At 37.5% G+C, this 21,315-nt stretch overlaps 1 protein-coding gene across 1 annotated transcript in view; it reads right to left on the reverse strand.

The window, feature by feature from the left end:
* Positions 1–2,311: 2,311 nt before the first annotated feature.
* The window catches only part of lpgat1 (lysophosphatidylglycerol acyltransferase 1), a 47,554-nt gene continuing 28,550 nt past the window's right edge, over positions 2,312–21,315 (reverse strand). Inside the window, exons 6-8 of the mRNA XM_008397527.2 lie at positions 16,477–16,603; positions 3,645–3,751; positions 2,312–2,651 (exon numbers count right to left, since the gene is read on the reverse strand). Of these exons, the coding sequence (XP_008395749.1) occupies positions 2,500–2,651; positions 3,645–3,751; positions 16,477–16,603 (386 nt within the window). The 3' untranslated portion in view covers positions 2,312–2,499. The remainder of the gene's footprint in view (positions 2,652–3,644; positions 3,752–16,476; positions 16,604–21,315) is intronic.

The following is a 21,315-nucleotide window of genomic DNA, read 5'->3' on the forward strand; positions in this document are numbered from 1 at the left end:
AAATCACAACTAAATGCTTCAGATCAAACATTAATATCAGACAGATAACCCGAATAAATATAAAAAGCAGATTTCAAACAATGATTTCATTTAAGAGAAAGAGTGATCCAAATGAACATGAACCTCGGTTAAAAAGAACTCTGCAAAAATAGAAAATCTTACCAAGTAGTCTTCATCTAGTTTCTAGTGCAAATGCCTTAGCATACTTTATGTAGGACAAAACTAACAGCAAGATATAGGAGCTCGTTTTAAGTCAATAATTCCTTAATATTGATTTAAAATGGTAAATTTTTTTCCACTTATAACAAGACATTTTTCCCATGTTATATGTGAAACTAGGATTTTATTAATATTGAGGAATTATTGACCGAAACATCACTTGTAAATTAGTTTTATTTCAAGTTGTCTATTTGCAGTAGAAACTAGGCAAAAAAAAAACAGTAGGTAAGATTTTGCGTTTTTGGGATGTAATTGATTCCCTTTTAAGGATTAATAAACAGTGATTGATTGCATTGATCCTTCCTCACTCGGCTGTGAGGAATTGATTGAAGATAATCTGGATAATCTCACAGAAAAAGTCACAGATTTCTATCAACCCAAAAAGGTTTACAGTGCTCGTTTCATTTCTGGTACTCCAAACTACAGCGAAAGTTAATATTCACAAACGCAGAAGCTTCCCAGATGTACTAAAATTACTCCAAAAATGCGTCAACAACTCATCCAGGAAGTCAGCGAACATCTAAAGCACAGCTGGCCTCTCTTGCCTCAAAAGATTTGTATTCAGTACTCAACAATAATAAGCAGACCGGGCAAAACGTGTCATGCTTCGCAGCACAAAGACCACAAAGGTCTGTCACAAATTGCCAAAAGAAATCTTGAACTTCCCCCAAGACTTTTGGGAAAATATTCTGTGAACCTGAGTCAAAGGAAATCTAACCGTTGGGAAAGTGTGCGTCTTCTTACACATGATTCAAACCTGGTAGCATTTTGGAAAACAAGCTGTCAAATACGACTTTACATAATTAATTTGAACAGCTAAATTTGGACCGTTCATCACCTCATCTCAAACACACTTGAGATAAACCCACCTCTGAATGACTCCCCCCCCCCCGCCCAAAAAAAAGTGTGGCCTAGTCAAAGCCTGGACTAAAATATGATGCTGTGATATGATCTCAAATATGCAACGCATGCTGGAAAATTATTCGACGTGGCTGAGATGTAAAAATAAAAAATCTCCAAATGAAAATGGACCAAAACAACATTTGATGGCTGATATTAAGTTTCGCATTAATAAATTAAATAATCAGCTGAAATTTGGTTTTTTTCGTTTGTACTGGGGTTATCTTTGTCTGATATCAAGTTTTTTGATGATCTGAAACATAAGCGACAAAATAAAAAGAAAAAACTGAAAAGAAAAAAAGGCCTAAAAAGGGGTAAAATACTTTTCACAGCGCTGTACATCTTAGATGACCAGTCTGCTCATCTTTTCCTACTTTTTCCATAGTTAAATTTTCAGCTTTCGTTATTTTTTTATTTTAAAAAATTTTTTAAATAAATGTTTTGGTATGTCCCGTCTTCTTTCATCTAGTGACGCATCACAGCCACAATCCCTTTAGATTTTGAGCAGAAGTAGAAACATAATCCCACTTTTTTCAGCAAGCTCTGCCACATTATTAGACACATGGACAGAAACAGTCCTGATGATTTAAAAACAACATCCCCCACCCCCCCAAATAAAGACAACAAATACGATGGCGGTCGTTGTGAAGATATGCGGGTTGAAAGGAAGAAATTAAAAATAAATTAAACGATTGACAGCTACCATTTCGAAGTCTTTCCTGGGGCGGGGAGCAGTTAGGGCAGTATGGATCCTTAGTGCAATGAAGGCTGCGTCGCCTCAACATTTAAACAGCCACCCGCCCTGCAACGTGTAGCCAGCTGAATCATCGGCGGGCTCAAAGAGAGGTCCAGGGGGAGGGGGAGGGGCCGTCTTCGGCGACTCTCGCGAGGAAGAAGAGTGAGGGCGTTTAGCTTCTAGTCGAACGGACATATCCAGACGTACTGCATACTCTGAAAAACTACAACGGCTGAAGCCTCGGCGAGGGGGGAGCGAGTCCGGTCCTGAGCCTCGTTTCGTCGCCTTCCACTAAAAGTCATGTAAGTGTCTACATGTATGAGAACGTGTAAACATTAAAATGTGAACGGTGAGGGGAGCGAGTGTGTGGCGTTGGGTCTGTGTGCGAGTTACCTATCTGTGTGACCGTTGTCGTATTTTATGGACTTTTGAAATCTGTGTTCATGATTTAGTTTGTTTTTTTTTCCCTCGACTCCCGTCAGGTCTCTCCAATGCTGCAGATGTACATTCATCCATCGTAGAAGAAGGGAGGCGAAGGGGAGAGGAAGGGGGTTAAAGTGTGACGTCGGGTCACACACACACATGGCGACTGATCCTGAGGCTTTTCCAGTGGTCCGATAAAGACTCCCGGCTCGTCCGCGCGCTCAAAATAAACAGCAGTAGAGGTACTGGAGGACGTTGTACCACATGTAGCCGGAGGCGAAAGCAAACGACTGGACCATGCACAGCCACACGGGGTCGAGGGTCATCTGCCGGGAAGCCGCCTCCTTCTGGCCATCTGGAGGAGGGAATGATCCTGGAGGGAGAAATCATTTGACTCTGAAATGTAGTTTTTATGCTTTATATTAATCTCGTCGAGGTGATACAATACAAAAACAAAGTCTAACCAAGTGTGTGGAAATTTGTAGTGGGAATATCCTAGAACACTTGAAATAAGACAAAACTCACTTACAAGTAACTTTTCAGGAAGAAATAGAAGCTTGTTTTAAGCCAATAATTCCTTAATATTGATGAAAAAATACTTGCTATAAGTATCATAATAAATTTGCTAGGAAAACAAGACATTTTTCCCACATTACAAGTAAGAATAATAAAGCTCATTATTAATATAACATCTTACAAGTTGGGTGAAATGTCTTGCTCCACTGGCAGATTATTTCACTTATAACTAGTATTTTCTCATCAATATTAAGGAATTATTGACTCAAAACAATCTCCGACTTCTTGCAAAAACAATATTTGCACATTTATGATTTTTGGGGGTAATTTTTAACACTTTCATACACAAGTAAAAAAAAAAACATACATTGCTGAAAACAAACAAAAAAGTGAAAGGACAAACAAAGATAAATATTTAACTTCCTGTCAATGCCAAGAACACAAAGTGTAGATGGAAGCATAAGCGTATTATCTTATACCATCACTTTTTAATATTCATACTCCATTATCAAAATCAAAACAGTTGAGTGTGTCGACAAACTCTTACTCATATTTAAACCCTACAGCATTTAATTAGCAGGTGATTTTGATACTTTTTTAATTTAAAGAGTGAAAGCACAGTTTTTAACTCCTCACAATTATTCCACATCTGAATTCCTCCAATTGAAGTACAATTATTTTTAATATTTGTCCTGACCTTCAGTTTTTTAAACAATATTCTGACTTGTAAGTTACTAAGACATTTAGACTAGAAACTAGACCAAAAATACAAAAGGTTTAGAGTTTTTTCAGCGTAGTTTTAAGTAACTTTGCAGCAGAATAATGATACATTTTAGCTGGACAAACATACCTGTGTTGTAGAAGTGAGCCAACAACTCTTCTTTCTCCACAAACCTCTGATACAGCCAGTCAGTCAGGGCCTCTGCCTCCATAGGAACCTCTTTTATTGGGTACATCCTGAAGCAGAACAGGGAGATGGAAAAGACATAATTAAAAATAAATAAATAAAAAGGATTTCTGTGTAAGTTGGAGTCCCAGACCTGCAGAGGAAAAGATGAAGGCATTTCCCATATAACAGCAGCGAGGGCTGAAATTTAAAATCTCAGATATATTTCAAACGAGATGCAATTTATTTTTCCTCACTTTCCTTTCCAAAAAAAAGAAATTATAAATGACAGAAAATATTTTCAAGACCGGGCTTTTATTTCAATCTTCCCTTCTGAGTCATACGATACAGTATTAGGGCTACGCTACGAGAATTTTTGTTTATTTACAAGAATATTTTCATATTATTAGCAGAATAAAGACACAGTTTTACCATTTAGTTTCTTAAAATTTATTGTATTTTCTAAAAATACAATAAAAAAAAAAAAGTCATTAGCATTATGAGATAATGCAAGTAACTTAGTCCATGGCTCCTTCTTTGATTTTGCACAATTGTTTCAAAGTCCTAATTTTATACTGATATGTTAAAAGATTAAGTATTTCAATTAAGTTTTATCTGTAAAACTTATACTAAAGTTCAACTTCACAAAATGCTCAACATTCCTCATTTTACTCATGATTCGGAACCATGGAAAACCAACAAATGCATAATTGGGGAGGAGGAAGATTTTTCTATAAAAATCAAAGCTTAAAAAAATTAAATAAGATAATTAAATTGATAAAAAATGATTTATCACCTAGCCGTAGCTGCAGGAATCTGAGTGTAAAAAATGGATCTAAAACACAAAACTGAACTTTTTACAGCAACTAAAGTTCAGAGGTTGATTTTTAAAGCACATTTATAGAAATTACTTTGAAAAATAACCTTTATTTAAATAAAAATGTCACATTTACCCAGTCCTCACTTTCTGATAATTTTACACCATTAGACTTCAATAGGTTGTCCTTTAAATTACCCACTAAAATCTGGTGTTTTTAACCCAAACTCGGCTGCATCCTGAGTCAGAAAACAAGCAGGAACATAAACTCTGCTGCATTTAGCAGCAAAAAAAAAACTCTCACCAATTCTGTAGAAAGAAACATTCAGAAACTATTTATGAAAGCCTGAAACTCAAACAATGCATGCTAAAACCGCTCGCTAACAGAGTGTTTCACCTCATGCTGGTGTCTGTTACAGCTGTCTGTGTTTGCTGATTTTCTTTTTTTCCCTTTTTGTGGATTCATTAGCTGGCAGCCTCAGTGGAGTACCACAGAGAGGCAGAAGTGCTGAGGGGAGCCCCCGACAGCAGACAGACTCATGGAGCTCCACTAAATGACTCACAAGGGAGTGGGAGGACCGAGTCAGAAAAAAAAAAACATCTAACTGCTAAAGTTCAGTCAGTTCAGCCATCAAGAAAGTGAGAAGTCAGTCGCAATTCAGCGAGAAGCTGCACTTTTAAAAGCCTCAGCGATTCGGCTTCGTATGTGGAGGCTGGAAAGTTCTCAGCATTTCCTAAATGCAGACGAGAACGGTGAAGAGGAGCCAAGAGCGGGGACAAGTAGAGGCACAAACACACCATCATCAGCGGTTACGCTCTGCGGTAAACGTTTGGTCGACGGAAAATAAAAAATATTTCATCAGCTCACAACTTAAATGACTGTTGATTTTCCATCCAGGGGAATAAAAATGGTTAAAAACTACTGAGCCTCTTTACAGGTGAGAAATTTAGGGATATTGTGTAAATAAATTAGACATATTGCAGAAGACCTCATCAACTAAATGGCTTCATTATACTATAAAAAAAATTACCAAAAAAAATCCTTGTATTTTTTTGTAGGAAATAAAAGTGCAGAATGCAAAATAAACAATAATGTTTGCAAATAAAATAGCCAGGAAAAAAAGCATGATTTCTTCACTCATTAATGATTCAACCAGCTTTATTAAACTTATTAAAACCTGAATAATAAGTTGTAAATAATGCCCCTCTAGTTTTAACTTTGCAATTATTCCTCAGTTTGATAAGCGATAAAAAGAAAGTAAATTTAGAAATCTCTAATCACAATAATGTCACAATTCTCAGGGGAAAAAACCCCATTGAACTATATATTGAAAATATTGTTTGGTTTTCAACGATTAATAAAAAATTACTACAACTTATTCATCTAGAAAAACAATCAAATATATTGTTTTCCCTTCCACAGAATGTTTTCCAAAAAAAAAAAAAAAAACTACCTATCAGCTATCAATAATATGAAATAACATTATAATTGATCCCAGGAAAACAAGAGATGCTAAATGGAAAAGGTCACTTTTCAGGTGCCGTCATGGAGCTGCTGCCGGTGAAATCTCGTCTCCTGCCACTAGGGGTCTCTACTGGGCTGCGTTTGCACACAGAGCAGCTCCTGGTCACCTTCAAACAGAGGTTACAATCTCCTCCCTCAGATAAGCACTTCTCCCTCTGCACTCAACGTTTCCTCTCCACATAATGCCCACCATGAAGGTAGAGGGAACCAGTTTGGTCTTTTGCATGATCATGGGATTTAGAATGAGGTTCGTTTTAAACATGGCAGACATGAGTTTCATGGTCTGCAGTCACAAACAGTGGCTAGGACATGAGACGCTGATTAATAATTGTTTAAAAGTGTTGGTGTCTAATTCTTTAACAAAGCTGTCATTTTAATCAGCAGTTTATAGGCCTGTCACAATAATCAATAAGTCAATTAATTGCATGATCAATTAAAACAAAAATCAATTATTTCCATTGGCATGATTTACCATTTATCTTTTTTCTTCTCTCTTTCTACCAAAAACTAGATGATACAAGTCTTCAGTTTGGTGCTTTGGTCTCAATTAGCCTTTTTTTTTTTGAAGGAGAATTTTGTTTACAAAGACTTTATTTTATTTGCTGTTTTGTTTATTTATTTTGGATATTTAAAAATGTTAAATGTTCATCAAAATTTAAAGTTTACATATCTTTTAGAATGTTCTCTTGCATTATTATTATTTTTGTCATTACCATTTTATTACTTAAAAATGGTCTCAAAACAACAATAGTATTCTTCACTTAAACTCAGTTTTGTGCCGCCTTTCTTAGAGAGTAAAAACATACAAAGCAAATATCTTCTCCAATCAGTAGAGAGGCGTATCTGGGGGATTTCTGTACAGTAATTAGTTTTTTAATGAACAAAAGCACTTACTACACAGCAGCTACCTATAAGGTGGCAAGTCTGAACAAGATCCCAGCTTTGTAGAGCAAATTCCCAGAATGTGTGAAATGCCAGTGAACATTCGGGAAGAAACCTTACCCAATTCTGTGAAAGACTTTTTCTTTTTCTTTTTTTTTTAGACGAAATGGTTTCAGAACAACAGGAACAACTCTCGGTGTTGTCAAACTTGATAGTGTGATTAGAGGTAAAGGAAAGCCGATTCTCAAAGCTATCAGGTGTCGTTCAGGTCAATCACGTTCCAGAGGAACCACTCACACAGATTGCTTGTCAAAAATCCTTGGAAAAGAGGAAAAATGCGTTCACTCAATACTCTCTGATCGATGAAGCACAAACACCTTTTGCTTTCTTGATAATAAATTAAATTGACGCATAAATCCATACTACTCCTGGTAAAGAGCCAAACCCGAAGGGGTTAACAGAGTTCGTTCATTACATCCACGTAGTAAAATGAACGAGCGAATGTGATTAATTATCCAATGCAAAACGGGTAAACCTAGAAAGAGCCTCACACCTTCCTAGAGGCTCCGAGCTCGGAAACGTAAGCCGATATCAAGGGGAGAAACAAAAGCCGGCCCCGGCCACTTATTAGCCGCGTTGGAGCGTTTATGGGCTTGGGGTAGCAGGTGGCTGCCGCGGCGCTTTCCTGCAGCTGAAATATTCATGCAGAAATCAGATTCGTCTGCGGCCTGGAGCAGCTGCACAAGCTGTTTTAGCAGCTGAGGTTTGAAGGAGGGCCCCCACCGATTCGGGTCCAAAAGAAACAGCAACGCACTTTGATAGAGAGAGGGAGAGCGCTAATCTGCCGCCTTCACTGGATCATCAGCCGGCTTTGTTTTGAGAAGAGCCACTGCGGCCACATCTGCAGAAATGCCAGCGGATGACCACTTATGATGAAAATTAGCAGGCGAGGGGAAAGTTGAAGGGCTTCAGAAAACACCTGATCTATAAATATGTCCTCCACTAGTCATTTGTTTAGGCAGCCGCTTATTTTCTAAACCGTTTCTTTCAGTAAACTCAATGCGAGGAATGTTATGAACCTCAGCCTTCTTGTAATTAAAGAACCGCCAGTAAAATTAAAAGCGCTTTCATTACCATGCAAAAGGCGTCATACACTTTAAACTTTTCCACATCGTTCATGTTACAACATGTAGATCAATGCAAAGTGGTGCAAACAATCATGAAACGGAAGGAAAATGAGGTGCAACTTCCCAAAGATTTATAATGTTCTGAAAAGTGTGGCATGCACACGTATGCAATAGGAGTGAGACTTTAACGGGTTCATTTCGATTAACATTGATTTTGACGTGTCAGTTTCGACAAATTAATTACATAAGCGATGCGTTAAAATTGCTTAATTAATTAATGAATATTTTAAAAACGCACACAAAAGTCCTGAGCCGGAAACTTTGTGTTACGCTTCTGACGCCTGTAAATCTGATGCACAAGCAGGATCCGCAAGTAAAATGACAGATGGAAAAAAAAAAACACTTCCTTTGGTTCACTGATGGGCTGCTTGAAAAGACAATTGATGTGTACAGATTGTGCTAGAAGGAGTTAGCCTATTAGCACTAAAGTAAGTTTCAAGAATGATCAGCGGCTCCTGAAACATTTGAAAACTGACTGGGTATAGTAGCGCTTTGCACCAATCTAATGGTTTAATAACCTTAATTACAGATTTCAAGTCAAAAATAAATATTTTTATTTATTTTTATTTATTTCAAGTCAAAAATATTTATTTTTGACTTGAAATAAAGTCAAAAATAAATATTTTTGACTTTCAAGTCAAAAATATTTATTTTTGACTTGAAAAAATGTCAAGCTTTTAAAAAAACTTGACCTACCAATTACCGTTTTGGCCAATTGATTTTTTTTTTTTGCTCTGAAAAGTTGCTAAATACAGCAACAAAGTCACTACGTTGGCAACAGTGGGGTGTCTATTTTTAAACGTTCACATGGAGACGTGACCTGGTGGTCTGTCGGTCAGCTCTCTCTCTCTCTCACAGTAGAGTAAAATGAGACAGTAGTTGATTTTCATACTTCTGCAGAAGTGTCCAAAATTAAGAAACTCTGGATTTCTTAACCCTAAAATACACTGCAACCGATTGCCTTTGTGAGCAGTTCTTTCACATTTTTCTGAAAAGAGGAAACTTGCTGGGACTGGAAATACTAACATACCGTAACAAGGCTGAACTACTGCTTTGAGAAACTAAATATCATAGGAGCTGAAGTCAGGGCTTGTTAATGCAGGGATCTGTGTCTTGACTTTACAGCTTCTACAGCTCTGGAAAAAAAACTAGTTTTTTCTGATTTTACTTTTTATAGGTATATGTTTTTGAGTAAAATGAACATTGTTTTTTTTATTCTATGAACTACTGACAGCACGTCTCCGAAATTCCAAGCAAAAATTTTGGATTTATTAGCAGAAAATGATAGTCAAAGTAACAAAAAAGATGCAGTGCTTTCAGACCTCGAATAACACAAAGAAAACAATTTCATATTTATTTTGAAACAATAAATATGAAATTTATTGTTTCAAAACAATAAATTTGAAACAATAATGCACTGTAGTGGTGCATTAAGAGACCACTACAGTGGTCTCTTAATTTTTTTTCAGAAATGTATTATCTATTGTCTTTTCTGTCTTAATCCTGAGGGTTTTGTACAGTTGTATATTTTTGGATTTACGTCTGCGTCCTATAAGGGAAAATTCAATAAAAACATGTATTTAAAAAAATCTGAATATGCATGATTGATTTGAGCGTCATATATGGAGAGAAACATTAGCAGTACTTATGTGAATACTCTATTAGATGCTCTTACATAAAAACCCCATTGATCAATAAACAGCATCACGATTGATGCAAGACGCCAAGTTAAGCCGACTGAGGATTTGCCAGCCGGGCCCCAAACAATGATCCCCTCAGAGCAACAGAAACCACACTGTAAGGAATCTGAAGATGCTGGTGTTTGTGTTTGCAGGGCTCAGTAGTGATGACGGCGGCGGAGGTGTGTTGGCGTTCGGCCACGGCTGCGCTCTCGGCTCCACTCTAGCCCACTTGGCACTGGCCTGCTTGGTAACCTGACGCCCAAAGACAAGACAGCTGAGGGGAGCTGGAGTTTCTGCTGTCAGGAAACTTCAGCGTCAGGCTTTCACCACGTGACGACGACCTGCGCTACATGCAAACGATTAATTACATCCCGACATGCGAAGCCTCAGCGTGTATAATTACTGCAGGAGGTGCTGAAGACTTAACACCTGAATAGGAAAGATTAAATTGCACAACATGTTGCATAATTGAATTAATGGCTGAAACAATTAATCGAATTAATAGCAAAGAATCAGTTATTGAAATACTAATATAGTAATCAATTGTTTAAAAAAGTCATTTGCTGAAACAAAAAAAAAATATTCAGAGCAGTAATTAAGCTAAAATACATGTTACATTTAAGATGAGAGCATCTTTATCTGCAAATATGTTCATAATTTTAGTTTCCCCAGGTTCAATTACAGATGCTATGTTATTGCATTTAAGGCAATATAATGTTTATTTGCTTATTTTGAAAAGAATTTGAATTGTTTGCGTCTTTTTATGCATTTCTAATATTGCAAAAAAGGCTTAAGAGGTTAAATGAAAAGTATTGAGAGTGTGCCAATTTTTTTAATCCGATTAATCATCAGAATAATCAATAGAATAATCGATTAGTAAGGTAATAAGATGCCAGTTCCTCAGTTACCAGAAAGTTGACCATACCAACTCGGCCTTGCACGGACCATTTAGCTTCTGTGCAGCTCTTGAGATTTTGTTTCCACTCTAAACTTCCCAAGGAAGCTAATTAAACTTGACTTTGGCTGTAAAAGTCTGCTTTCTACACAAGGCTGTTTGGAGTGATGCCAGTCATTGTTTTGGTGACTCCATTAGGCCCAAATCTCTGGTGGGGAAAACCTTCATAAAACAAACGAGAGCCGCTTTCAAACAGTGCCTGAGCTTTTATGCATCATTCAGAAACAGTCACGAAGTTTCCTTAATGGAGATCCCTACGAACTTGATGTGGAGACCAAGAACCCTTACCAGCAGTCAGACAAAGGCTGGGGAGCAGCTGACGTTCGATCAGTAAGAGCTCCATTCGGTCGCTCTCAGCGTTTCCTCCATGTCAAGACTTTCTCTGTTCCAGGAAGCGGCTTGGCGCAGAGCGACAGGCGTCACCCAAACGTAAAGAGATGGAAAACTCATCAAGTCGACGGAGCAACGTTTAACCACGAAGCAGAAATAGACTCAGATATTTAACATGTTCATTTTTGCTATGAATTCTTGCATTTTACTTTTTTTTTCCATTTTTTTTTTAAATTTATTATGTTTATTTTTTGGTAATTCATTTTATCATCTTTTGTCACTTAAATTTATTAGGGCTGCAGCTAAAAGTTATTTTTGTAATCAATTATTCTGATGATTAATCGGATAAAAATGGGATTACATTCTGCAAATGTTTTATACAACTACTTAAACTTTTTTGCAATATTAGAAATGTGTTAAAAACACCAATAAGCAAATAATTTATTTACTTTTAAAAATGAGAATAAACTGCAATAACAGCATTCCTTTGGTGTAATCATTTGTAACATCTTCTAACATCTGCATTTTAAAATTTCAGTCCTTTCTGCTTGACTTATCAAAATAGTGTAGAGTGGATATGCTGATTACTTTATAATAATCACCAGTTATTAATTGGATAGCAAAATGCAGGAATTATTTCAATAATCAATTCATCATGATTAATCAAATTAATTGTTTCAACCTTAAGGAGAAAGTTTGATTATTAGCTTATTGGTATGAACTTATTTTATTTGCTATATTAATAATAATAATAATAATAATAATAATAATAATTGATTCTACTTTAATAATCTTTTTCCTCTGGTTCCCACCTCTCTGTAGTCCTAGTTTTAAAGTTTCGATGAACATCTGTAAAGAGGAGAACGATGACAGTGACCAGAATTTAATTTCCTTTCACCGGTCTACCATGAGTCAGCACGATGTTACAAAAACTCTCACGTTCCCACTGAGATTACACCTCTCGGTTATGCTTAAAAACGAACAGAAGATCATGGATATGGTGGTAATGCCGAATTATCTTATCTTCAGTCTGCGTAAAATTAAGCAGCCTGAAACGTGATGTGGAGCAGCAAACGTATTTTGTCCCCACTTTTATCTTCATGTCTACGTGTCTTGAGCCAACCCCCCCCCTGTCATGGTGCCCATATACCTCCGTTATCAGAGCAGGAGGCAGGTTGAAGGGGGCAATAAAAGCTTTGTTACCAGTGGATCTGGACTATATGGGTGGATAATCACACAGATGTCAGCAAATAGCCCGACGTATGAGTGTTCATGGTCAAGGTCAGTGAAAGAGGAAGTTGATATGGCTCCTGATCAAGAGAATATTAGGAGAAACATTTACAGACTGATGAATTCTGAATCAGAGCGAAGCTCTAAAACACATAAGCAGCATTAAATATTCTGCACTTTTATTTGTATTTCTTATTTAACCCTTCATGATCTAAGTTTCAAATCTCCGCGTGGATATTTTTTTTATTTTTTTTTTATTGTACAAAGTTCTTTAAATGTGCTGTGAGTAAATATTTTCCATTAAGCCCGATAAGGTTTAATGGAAACACTGCGATTGGGAAATTGAGTTTTTTGACATTAGTAGAATATCTACAAAGTTTCGCCCACATTTGTAATTGAGACGCAGCTAGTGACACTTTAGGCCCGTTTCTCTCCCAAGTGACATTTTAAGTCATTTTAGCCTCATTAGCTGTGAAAAACAGGAGACTATAGATAAAAATCAGGTGATTTATGTCAGTAAACTAAAGATAGGTCATCACAGGATCTTCATTAATCTTTATTTAAGTTCAATAAATGTTAATGAACTTAAACATACGTCTCATCAGACAGTAAAGCAGCCTTTTCAGTCCCAGTGACTGAACTGGAAGAAATGGTAGCAATTGAGCTACGCTGAGTCTTACTGGGAAATATGCCAAAGCCTTTAATGTGAACTTTTCTCTCTACTGATTAAATATACTAAAGGTTGGATTTTCCCAAAATTTTCATTATGAATTATCCTACTACAAGATTAATTTATTCTAATGCTTTTTACTCTCTACCCCAGTGTACCAATAAATGTTACAAGTGTATTAAATCTAGAAAATGAATACTTTAGCTTTATTAATGCTACTTTTTCATCAATTCTGTGAATGAGCTTTAGTTTTAGCACATTTCCCTATGGTGAGTTAAACCCAATACATTTTTGATGCTTGGGAAAAAGTGTCTTATACTCCAAAGACACTAATTACAACTGTGTGCATAATATGAAGGATTTAATCCTGAGCTTGTCTGGGTTATTAATTAGCTTGGCAGGAGTAGAAAAAAGGTGAAGAAAGTCAAACTATTTTGTAATTGGACACATTTCTTTCTTTTGGTACGTAACAAATCAAAATTTATATTTATTGCTGCAAACTTATCAAGCTTTGTGTTCAACAGCCACCATGTGATGACCAGGCAGTCAGACTCCATAAATCAAACTTCAGATATTCCCAAACATCAGCTTTAAGAAAACCAAACACCAGCAAAAAAAAGAGAAAGAAGAAGAGATGGTGCATTTAAAGGAAAACGGATTTTAGCGTATTTAACACCCACTTCTGCCCTCGTTCGGCCTCTGTACTCCCACCTAGCTTTCCCATCTGCCATTCACAGAGGGCTTATGATGCTGCAATCTGGGAGGCTGAGATTATACGGAAAGAGAGAGGACAGGGGGGACAGCGATGGGAGGGTGGGGCTGATGGGAGGGGAGGAAGAGGAGGAGGAAGGCGGATTTGAAAAAGTGAAGAGCCCTTGATGTGGATTCATCCAGAATATTACCCAATACTCATGAACAGATGCAGCCTATGGAGCCCCTACAGATAATAACACAGCAGAGGACGGACGGCCTCTATGAAGGCTGGCTGACACTGAAACTAGCAGGGAGATGATGTTGGATTTCAGACACACATGCATTAAAATGTCTTGTGCTGTTTTTCAGTGGCGTCTGCTGAAGAGGACAACGAAAAGACGGACAGTGAGGACACGTAAACAACAGAAAGGGCTACAAAGACGGGAGAAAAACACACAACAAATATGAGATTCTGTCTTAACGGATTACTAAAATGGTGAGAAACCAGTCAGAAATGTGTGTGCTTCCACTAAAAAGCTAAATACAGGCTGAGAATAAATCAATTCCACTAAATAACAGCAATAAATTAACAATATACAAGTTATATGTCATTTTAGAGCATTAAAAATGCAGACAAACTTCAAAAGTAAGCCTGTATTAATTTATTGGGACTAAAATGCATTCATTTCAATTAACGTGCAATTTTTTTTTAAACAATTGCATTTTCTTATTTCTGACCTGGAAATTTTGTATTGTGTTTCTGGTTTGTCGAATTTTCACTTCGACAAACGATCTGGTGGGACGCTGGAAAAGACTGTTACTGTATTCAAGTTGTGCCAAAAGGAGCGAAACTATTCAAGACTAAAATAGCATCTTAATGCAGAACATGTTGCAGCAGCACAGATGTTTCCAACATTTGATGTCAAGAGCCCATAGATCTAAGGAAGCATTTTTTCAAATAAGTTACATGATCTCGGATTCCAGGTATATGTGAAAGAACTTTTCCCCAATCTGATGGTTGAATAACCTAAATAACAGAATAAAAAAAAGATATGGTAGATGCTGAGCTTGTGTGGCTATTTTATCAATAATTTTGCAGCAAAATACAATTGTACATCTTTGAAAAGCAGAAGCAGAGCCTCCTGCACAGCCAACAAGAATACAGAATGTGGTTTCTGGATGTTAAGTCAACAACAAAAACATCTTTTCCAGCAGTCATTGTACAGAGCATACAGCGGTAAAACCAACTAACCAAATTCCTGGAGCTCAGATGGGGTTGCTAGGTAACAGTCTGGGCTTCGCTAGGGTTGCGAGTCAAGGGACAGTGTCTGCTCATTTGTGACGTTTTTGAAATGGCTCATTTTCCAGACACCAAAAAACATTAGGTTTTTGACAGAAAACGGCGTGGTGGTTGGTTTCTTTTAAGCACTTGGACTTGTTTTTAGAAGTAGTGGGAACCCAAACGGAAGTACAGACATTTTCAAAATATGAACGTCCACTTTAAAGAAAAATTGTAATGTGGTAAAATCCTGCTTGACTCAAAAATCAGACAAAAATTCAAAATCGGTGCATCTCGGCAGCTTTTGAAACGTGATTTGTAGACAAAACTCTCCCCTCTACAGCTGAACAACAGAAAAGCCCATTTGTTTTTCATGTTAATTTCTTTTTTTTTACATGGATAAAAAATGAAGTGTGTGTTGTGATGTTCATGCTGTGATTGCCAAAAGGATTATAAAGAAAAACAAATCGAAGACGAGATGCTCTTGTAGTAGAATCTGTCCTTAAATGACACGGCAGAAGCAAAGCCGTGGGGCGGCACAGCGGTCTGACTGCCTCTGCTATCATCACCACCACAGTGAATCACATTGCTACCCCCCCCACTGTGCTTCCTTGATCAGCAGCCACATTAATCCTCTTGTTGACTCTGCACCTGAACCAGCGTGGGTCTAACTTCTCAGCGATCAGCACCGTCTACACGCCTGAAGTGCTCCCCGTCCGTCCCGGAGTAGAAACCTGCTGACTCAGCTGATCGTATCGATGGCTGATTAGAGCGTCCTGTAAAAAAGGGAGGAGCTAAAGCTGCTCTCATTACGGATTTAATGAGTCCTTTGGTTTGTTGCCCGAGTGGACAGAGAATACTCTAGAGAAATTCGAGCCTGGCTTCATAAATCACCTTTTTTTCTTTTTTTTTTTCTTTCTTTGGTCCTATCGCGGCTCAGACAGAGAAGCACAAACACACACACACACACACACACACACACACACACACACACACACACACACACACACACACACACACATCAGGGAAGGTCATGACAACTTCAACCTGATGATCTTTGATCTTTTCTGATCCAGCCGGCAAAGAAAGCACACAAAGGTCGACTTTCCCCTCGAACCGTGACCAAAAAAAATAAAATAAATAAAAGAATGTAATCAGGGCAAACCATCACTGAGGTCTCAGGTGGATAACAGAGGAGAATCTGTGGGGCAAGGAGAACGGGACAGCACGGAGGAAAAACTGCATCACTTCGCACAAGAGCAAAGATATTTTTAGCCGCTGGATACAAGGTGGCGACTGTATGCGAGGATGTTGCATAKTTTACATTCTGTCATGAGACAACGTGTTTGTTTGGCAAGATAAACTGCACCATAAGCAAATTAAAGCCTCCTTACTTCATCGTATATGTTATGACAGATTTTTGCATATTTGCAGCAGTTTATTTGCATATCCAAGCATGGTTATGGTCTTTTCTCACAGAGCGACAAAGTGATGAATAGTTGGACAAGGACCAATGAGAAAAGTGAGAATGTAATCAGGTTCTTACCTGTAATGTACATGTGTGACTGTAGGAGGCCTGTAGCCAAAGATCCATGTCTGGATGTCCATCGGTCTCGCTTTGGGGTACGCTACGGTCACATCTATAACCCACTGCAGGCCTTTACTTTTATTAACTGTCATGAAAGAAGGGAAAAATGTGGTATTTGTGAAGATAGATAGCAAAAGCTTATTCAAAATTCACATATTGTTCAAACAGTGAACTGAATTTTAATTCCAGTCTGTTTTTATATGGTCACGTTTAAAATCTAAACACAAAATTTCACTAAATCTTGGAGAGACAATTCAGTGGACGTCAGAATTGATATATAGAGCCTGTACAAATCCCTGACTGTACACACAACGTAACAATGGAGGAAGAAGAATTGGTTGACCTGAGGAAGAACTGGCACAAGTATGGGTGGACGGGCCAATTGGTAGAGGGTACATTAGGTCTAAAGACAGATGGAGACGATTGTAGATCTAGGGACAAATTGGTAAATATTGGATTTACCAATATCCGTCCAAAGAGCAACTAATTCATCTACTAATGGATGAACAAAGAAAAACTTGCTTAAAATGGAAAGCTAACTGATGAACTAGAAGGATAGTTGGATTGACAAATGATAGAAAGATGAACAGATGAATAAAAAACAAGTAGGATAGAGAATAAAATCCGGAAAATACAAATCCAGCTGACACCAGACGTTTATACATACACCAGAGAAATTTCCCTACAACTTTTCTGTCTAAATTTAAATCAGACCAAACTTATCTTGTTTTAGGTTAGCCGAATTACCTAAATTCTTCATCTTCAAAGTCAGAGGTTTACATACAGAATGATTACTGTCTCCACGAACAAAGAGGGTGATGCCTCTTTAACTGACTCATTTCACTTCATTCACCTGTACATGTATCTTAAGGCCATACTTGGCACACACTGCTTTCTTGTTTTACAAAGTCATAAGAAGTCAGTCACGATAACCGGAAGAGAAAAGTTCCTTGGGAACAATTTCCATGTGCTTGAAGATGCTGCATTCAACTGTTCAAACAAGTTAAAACAAGTTTAGATATGATGGGAATGCACAACCATCATACCACTCAGGAATGATGGTTGTGCATATTTGCACAACCATCCCAGATGGTTCTGTGCAAATATGTCCCAGAAATGAAAGTGTTTTGGCCCAAAATGTGCAAACCAACTACAGAACAAAAGCCAAAGAAGCTGGCAGGACAGAGTCATGATCCACAGTCAAACTGTCCTTCAAGGACCTTCATTTTTGGAGACATGTCCTGTTGTCTGATGGCCATAATGACCATAGTTACATTTGAAGGAAAAAGTGAGACGGTTGCAAGGTACACCATCCTAACTGTGAAGTTTGAGGGTGTCAGCATCATGTTGTGGGGTTGTTTTGCTGCAGGAGGAACCGATGCATTTCATAAAATAGATGCCATCATGAGGAAAGAACATCATGTAAAAATAATGAAGCCCCATCTAAAGACCAGGCAGGAATCTAAAGCTTTGGTGAAAATGGGCCTTACACATAGACAGTAACCCTAAGCAACCAGCTAAAGTAGCTTAAAGTGAACAAATGTTAATGTTTTTGTGTGGCCATCACAAATCTCTGATCTCAATCCTATGGAGAAGTTGTAGGAAAATCTGTGAAGGGTATGAGGCAAACCCAGCTGAGTTACACAAGTTCTAGACAAGAACTCCAGCATACTATTGTGAGACGTTTGTGGAAAAGATCCAAAATGTTTGAGTCAAGTCATACAGTTCAAAGGCATCGCTACCAAATGCTGAGAATACATCTGGCTTTGAGGACATTAATAAATAAATCTGACATATTTCATTCATTATTTTGACATTAAGCAAATAGAAACAAATTTAGTAATTCAAACTGACCTAACGCGAGAGAAGCTTGATCCGATTTAACTTCAGACGGTGAAAAAGAATGTAAACTTCTGCTTTCAGCTGTATTTTTACACACATCTTTTTCCTTATTTCACAGTCATTCAGACCTGAATAATACTTTAAATAAAATTTCAGACATGTTGTTAAACTGTGTCATTAAAATAAAAAAATACAATGAGGCTGGAAGGTTAGTGACGGCTGGTGGGGGTAGGGAGATCATGTTGTGTTTAAATGTGGGAATCTTGGCTGGGTCAGTTCTGTAGCAACACATTTACGTAAATTAGATGTTGTACAACAAGGTCGGCTCATCTCGGCTTTATTATACATCTCGCTTAGAGCAAAACTACTCAGTTAATTTGTTATGAAATATCTTGAAATCCTGACTGAACAGGAAGTTCAGAAGAGCAGCAACATGAGTCACTTCTGGAGAATAATGATGGGGAAATCTTCAACCAAGACGAAGACCTCATTCCAGTCTCGACATGTTAAAGAATAGCCTATTTTATGGACACACAGACGGACTTTGCAACAATCTTAAAGGAAGACAAGCTAAATAACCTTCTGAAGTTTCTGTTCATGTCGGTGATAAAGTGGAATATGTTAGCAGTGCTCAGTAACTTTTCTTTCATAATGCTATAGATTATGTCACATTAGGTGGTTTTCCCTGCCTCTCTGTTCTTTAGAGTATGTATTAGTGAGTCTGAGTGGATGTAATTAAGTGCGCTGGTGTTTTGTTGCATAAAACCAGAGCTTGTTAGGACACCTTTGGTACCGACAGAGGCAGATTTTGTGGGCGGGACATTTTTGTTCGGGTTAAGAGACATGATCGCTGCATCTGTGATCAGGTTGGTCAGAGGGAAAGATGGGAATCTGTAGAAGTAAGGTTATTTGTTTGTGTCAAAAAATGTTCAAGCTGAAAATATTTTTAACAATAAAACACAGGAAAAGTGAGTTTTGTGCATTATGTTCTTTTTTTCCCATCATATTCCATCCGACACCAGGTGTTTTTTGGTTCAAATAATTTTACAAAGGAGCTTAATTTTGCAAATTTAGTTTATTCAGGTGAATTTCCAGCAGCACAAGAGCGCATGTTAGGAGAGAATATTACCGTGCACCAATATCTGACACGATGAGGTTTTATTTTGTCGGATTGATTCGCACAAAATCAGGGACTGGAGCAAAGTCAGTACTTCCTTAAAGAGACAAATTTTCATCAACTGAATTTGACTGTAATGTATTATATTTGGGGTTGAACTCGCTGTTTGAAATTGGATCTAAATCTGGCCGTATGATGGGTTTGTACTGAAATTAACTGGACCGACTGAAACTGAATCAAGACAGAATTGGATTTACTCTTACGTCTAATTTGGCCAGTTTATAAGACATAAATACAATTTACGATGTACAAATCTCGTATGAATTTAAGGCAGAAATTTTGACTATGTGGAACCTGTAGAAATGGGACAGATGGACATGAGTTAGACAGCTATACCGCTTTGTAACAAAGGTGACACAAAGGCTATTCTCACCCTGCAGGCAAAAGTGTCCCAAATTCAACTTTTTTTTTTGCTGAAATGTGACCTATATCAGATTTATGATGGACTGAGCAGCACAAATCTTTTTTTTTTTTCAGATCACTCATGATGCATTATGTCTGACTTTTATATCCATGTGTGCAACAAACTCAAAATTTTCCTTGGTAATAAAAGTCTTGCCCCAAACAATAAACACATAAACCCTCACACACACAGGATGGTCATGCAAAAGGTTTCAAGGCTCTAGATCGTTCAGTCTTGAGATTGTTTTAAATAGTATGAAGTGACTGATCACGCAAAAGAAGACAAAAATGTATATATATTTTGTTTAAAGGTCCAACACCTAAACGAATCCCAACCTCCAAACTGCCTGCAGGCATGAACTAAACGCTATTTTCCTCTCAAGCTGACAAGTCTGCATTTGCTTGTCAAATGTAAAAACAGCCAACAGCAGCAGCAGCAGCAGCCTTCGTCAGCACAGACGCGTCCGAAACAAGCCTGATGTGAAGCGGCGGTGCTTATTTGACTGCCCTGGTTGGAGTCAAAGAGCCGGCTGCCGTTAATGTGTAGCAAGCACTTCCCAATCAAAGCACACTGGCTCCTTTGTGCAAGGGAAATGTGTGACAAAAGAGGAGCTCAATTTCACAACCGACTGGATGCATTACATCAGACTCCGTAAGAAGATGCAGAAGGAGAAATATTGCCAAAAAGTAACAATTTCAACACTTTGAGCAGAGTACAACCTGAGCAGGAGAGGTTGAAAACCGCGACAACAAAGAGCCGCAGCTCAGCACATCATGTTCATGCCACGCCAAACGGACCAGGAAGGACACCTTATTGTTTACAACTGTCCAACCGTTCACCATCCAGGTCACTGTTCTGAATGCTATAAAGAGAGCTGGAGCTTTCTGTAGACAAAACACATTTACTGCCCACTCAACATCTTTGATTTTATTAGTTTAAAATCTAAAGGGTCCCCACACAAAACATTTAACCTGCAAATACGTTTAACTTGAGTAGAGTTTGGTAGTAATTAGTTACATTTACTTGAGTAACTCTTTGTAAAGAATGTACTTCTAGGAGCATTTTTTACTATGCAGTACTTTTACTTGAGTGATTTTATTCTGAGTAACTTCACTGAATGAAAAACAAAAATTCACTAGACACAATCGCACACCTGCAGCTTTTGTTAAAGTTTCATAAGTTTTACACCGAAAGAAATTGATTTGGGAAAATATTTATTCAGCCTGATTTTGTAATTTTTTTTAAACTAACGTATTGATATAATTTATTTTCATTCATTTTTAATTTTTTAAAGTACCAAAATCTCCACATCAACTTACATTTTGGTCCACCTGATGATGTCATTTTTGAATATAAAATAATTGACGTTTTGATC

Source organism: Poecilia reticulata, linkage group LG21 (assembly GCF_000633615.1).
Source record: "Poecilia reticulata strain Guanapo linkage group LG21, Guppy_female_1.0+MT, whole genome shotgun sequence".
Taxonomy (NCBI): Eukaryota; Metazoa; Chordata; class Actinopteri; order Cyprinodontiformes; family Poeciliidae; genus Poecilia; species Poecilia reticulata.